The 4276-nt window shown below is 23.5% G+C and overlaps 1 protein-coding gene across 1 annotated transcript in view; it reads right to left on the bottom strand.

The window, feature by feature from the left end:
* The window catches only part of LOAG_18122 (hypothetical protein), a gene marked incomplete at both ends in the record, with an annotated part of 8670 nt that overhangs the window by 1636 nt on the left and 2758 nt on the right, over positions 1 to 4276 (bottom strand). The window contains 5 exons of the mRNA XM_020450790.1: positions 411 to 614; positions 1574 to 1792; positions 2698 to 2872; positions 3393 to 3507; positions 4075 to 4221. Coding sequence (XP_020305496.1) covers positions 411 to 614; positions 1574 to 1792; positions 2698 to 2872; positions 3393 to 3507; positions 4075 to 4221 — 860 coding nt within the window. The remainder of the gene's footprint in view (positions 1 to 410; positions 615 to 1573; positions 1793 to 2697; positions 2873 to 3392; positions 3508 to 4074; positions 4222 to 4276) is intronic.

Below are 4276 nucleotides of genomic sequence, written 5' to 3'. Positions count from 1 at the left end.
AAAAAATACTAACACATACATCAAAGATCATGAATGATTACTGTATACTGTTACTCTATGATTGGAAACGGTAACAATACTGTACTTAACATTATGTTATCACTATAACAAAAAAAAAAATTAACATTTGAAGTCAAGAAAATACGGATTAGATGACGACAGCAATGAAGCAATTGAATGAATTAGTATTAATAATTGCTGATATTGATGATGATGGTGATAAGGAGATGATAGTGGAGATGATGTTAATGATCGAAATGACAATGATAATAACATTGTTATTAATAGCAATAGTAAAAATGTTTGTGATGATAATGATGATCGATAATGATGATGATAATAAAGATTTTTGAATGATAAAAGAAAGAAATTTACGATGATTTTACTGATAAAAATGATAAACCATATACCGTCTAAGTATACGTAATGGCCAATAAAAATCAGTGAAATCATTCCAATCATATTGCCAATGTTCTAATTTATGCACAAAACCTTCTTGATCATCAACTCGTTGCATAGTTAAATAGGTGACATTGAAAAATGGATCAATGGTACCATCGATTTTATCATTGCAAATAATGTAATCACCATATTGTTCCTTATCATGTTCATATCTATTTAAAGAAAAATTTTTAAATTTAAAATTATACAAAAAAAAAGTTATGCAAAAAAGAAATTTTTAATTGGAATTTTTATTTCTATACATGTCAAATTTACGATGTAATAATGCAATTTTGAAAAAAAAAAAAAAAAATTTAAACAATATTATCATCGATTCATTGCTAAAACAGAAAAGAAAAAGAAAGGAAAATATCACAAACATTTTAAAATAAAAAGTTAACAATGGCAATATTCGATGACAAATGATTAGTTTTAGCATTAAATAAATTACAAAAAGAAATAAAATAGTAAAATTAAGGTATCATATATGAATTATAAAGTTAAAATTGAAAAAAAAAACTAACAATTAAATATTAATTATATGTGCTAATGAGAAATAAGATTGTTTTTCTTTTTTTTTCAAATGAAATAAACTAAGTTTAAAAATTTTATACATTTTTGAATAATTTTATTGATTCTTTCTAAATGTTAATTTTATTGAATCCTTTTAAATATTCTTAAATAGCCTAAAATATACCGTTAATTGATTTTAGTAAAATAATAGGTTGCAACATTTCAAAACTACACAAATACACGTGATATTTATTTGATAATTTTAATGAATATTGATGAAAAAGATTAAATTGGAATGATAAGGTATAATTTTGCTATCATGATAATATGCTAATAATTATGAAATAATTAGGGAAAATTGAAACATTACAAAAATGAATTAATCACATTCAATCATTACACAAGAAATATTACTTTTGCCAATTATACACATATATGTTAGGTAGTACACATACCTTGGTTAATTACTTTCCAAGTATTAGATAGTAAATTTACCTTAGTCAATAATACACGCAAGTGTTAGATAGTAAAATTTACCTTGACCAATAGGACACGTAAGTGTTAGATGATACACATATCTTGGCTAGTAATACAAATATAGGTTCGGTTGTAAACTTACCTTGGCCAATAATATACGCACGTATTAGGTAATACACCATCTAATAAGCCTAAACGTTTAATATCAACAGCTTTACATAACATGATGATATATTTCGAGCGTTCCTGCCAAACCATTTCCCAGAAATCATTAATTGTTGACGGAAATGGTGCTTGTGTTAAAATAAACGTGTTCAAAAGTGGACCACCACGTACGTATGATGCATGAATGAAATCATTGCTAAAAATTAAAATCTATTTTAGAAAATATTTTAATATATACTAAATATATAAATGATAAAATTTAAAATAATAAATAAAATAATACTTTCAAAAGTTACTAATATTATTTGAAAAAAATTAGCATTAAAAAAAAAAAGGTTAATAAAATTTAAATAATAAAAATTAAATAATGTAAGAAATAATTGGAAAGATTATTAATTTTAATTAATAATTGAAATAACAAAAATTTTCCTTAATAAATCATTTTATGTTGGTAATGTTATAAAAATTATACCATTTTAAATTTTATTAATTAAAACTGATCAAGCATAGTTTAAAAAATAAGTAAATAAATAAATAATTAATCAATTACTGGTTAATCTGTGCTAAAATTGCGAAACAAATCAATAAGCCATTATTAACAGTATCAAAAATGACAAAAGATATGACAATAATTCTTTTTTTTTGAGAAAATTTTAATGAATGCAGGGGGAAAAAAAAATTGTTCTGTAATTAGCAGAATAATAGCAGGATGAAAATAAATTGAAATATCCAGTAAAATAAATTTTTGCCATATTGATATAATGGAAATAATTTAAATGATTATTTCATTTTTATTTTTGATAAGCTATTAAATGCTATTATCAGTTGGAACATTGATGGTTATCAATGTTGAACAAATTATGCTAATATCATTATAAGTTAATAATATTACACAATAAATTTGGAAATAAGCAGAAAATTTTGTTTTTCTTCTTTTTTTTAAAAAAAAGAAAGAAAATTGAATTAAATATTTTAAAATAATTTAATTAGCGTAGCGTAGTTTTTAAAAGTTTCCAAATGGTTGAAATATAAGTTAGTTTAAAATAATTATTATTATTTGTCAACGAATTCAAAAATGCTAAGGAAAAAATTAACAGATACCTTTTATTGGTGGAATGATTTGTTGTCACATTAATAGGCTTTAAAATGTCATCCGTATGATGTAAGTGTGATAATTCTCGTATTCTAGGCTTATAGGAAATAATTGAACCATTATCGTAATTTATTGTTTTTTTACGCCATAATATAACACGACTAATATCAGCACATTCGAATACTGTAACGAGAAATGGTACCGTAATAGTTCTGATCATTATCATATTGTAATTGAAATAAGCGATAAAATTGCAGCTATAAATAGCACAACAAAGATTTAATTCTAGGACAAATAGCAACCTAAAAGGTTGAAAGCCTAGCGAAAAGCCATATGGCTAACCCTGATATATCAGATTACCTCCCCTGGTTAATTAATAAATTTGATCGTATTGAATGAAGAAATGTTTATGACGAAATATGGAATAAGATCGCATAATATGATGCTACATAATTTGTACTTAAATTAAGCATATACCTAATTTAGATCACCTTTAACCTCCAAGTAATCAAAATGACCAAATAATATTTAGGCATATTTAGGCATTCTTAATTTGTTGACATTTTTTAGAATAAAAATGCGATTATGCTTCATGACATATTTGTTGTTTTCATGTTGATAATTATCAAAAGAAAAGATAACAGAGAAAATGAACATTAAACTATTGTCCAGTAAAAAAAGAAAAAATTTAAATTAAACTAACATTTATTTCTTGCTTTATCAAGATTTTGATTAAATGCATTCTGTTCGGTTTCTTTTGATGATAACGGATTACGCTCAAAAAATGTTTTTAACTGTTGAAATTCTGCCATATATTCCTTTAAAAAAGAAAATGATGGAAGGAGAAGAAAAAAGCATTTTAACAAATTATGAAAAAAAAATATTAAATTAAATATATTAAAATTAACAAAAAATTTTCAAATTTTATATCTTTCATAACAAATAAGTTATTGTTTTTTTTTTTTTTGCTTTCTTTTTCATTACAAAAAATCCATATGTATGCTAATTTAATAAATTATCAGAAATTCATTTGGAAATACTAATAAATTGATAACTTATCAGAAATTTATCTGCAATTATGCACAAAAATTACATTCTAAATCTCATTTTAGGATATAATTCTATCTCGAAAATTGACCAAAAGTTTTGAATCTCATTTTGGAATTGTTTTTATCAAAAAAAAATTGATAATTGATCGAAAGTTTCGAAATTAATGGACTAATCAATCTTGAAAAATTTGATTTCAAGAAATAAATTAGCATGAATTTGTAATATTGAAATGGAAAAGGAAGGAAGAAAAACTAAATCTGTTTGTTGTGAAGGGAATAGAAACTTTACGAAATTTTGTAATTTCAGGAGAAAAAAAATAGTTTTGGAGAATTTACCGATAGATGAGGTGTTATTGTACCTGGTTCAATAATAAATGAATATTTAACCATATCAGCCATTGTTGAAGCAAAATTATTTATCCTTTCAAGCATTCGATGATAAAATTCACTACTCTGTTCGGTCCAATTCGATAATGGGTCAGCCTGTGTTACTATTATTTATTATTATTTATTATTATTATTATTATTATTATTATTA

The sequence above is a fragment of the Loa loa genome (genome assembly GCF_000183805.2).
Source record: "Loa loa unplaced genomic scaffold supercont3.199, whole genome shotgun sequence".
NCBI classification, from domain to species: Eukaryota; Metazoa; Nematoda; class Chromadorea; order Rhabditida; family Onchocercidae; genus Loa; species Loa loa.
Note: the sequence above shows the minus strand (reverse complement) of the source record. Positions and strands in the feature narration are given on the sequence as shown.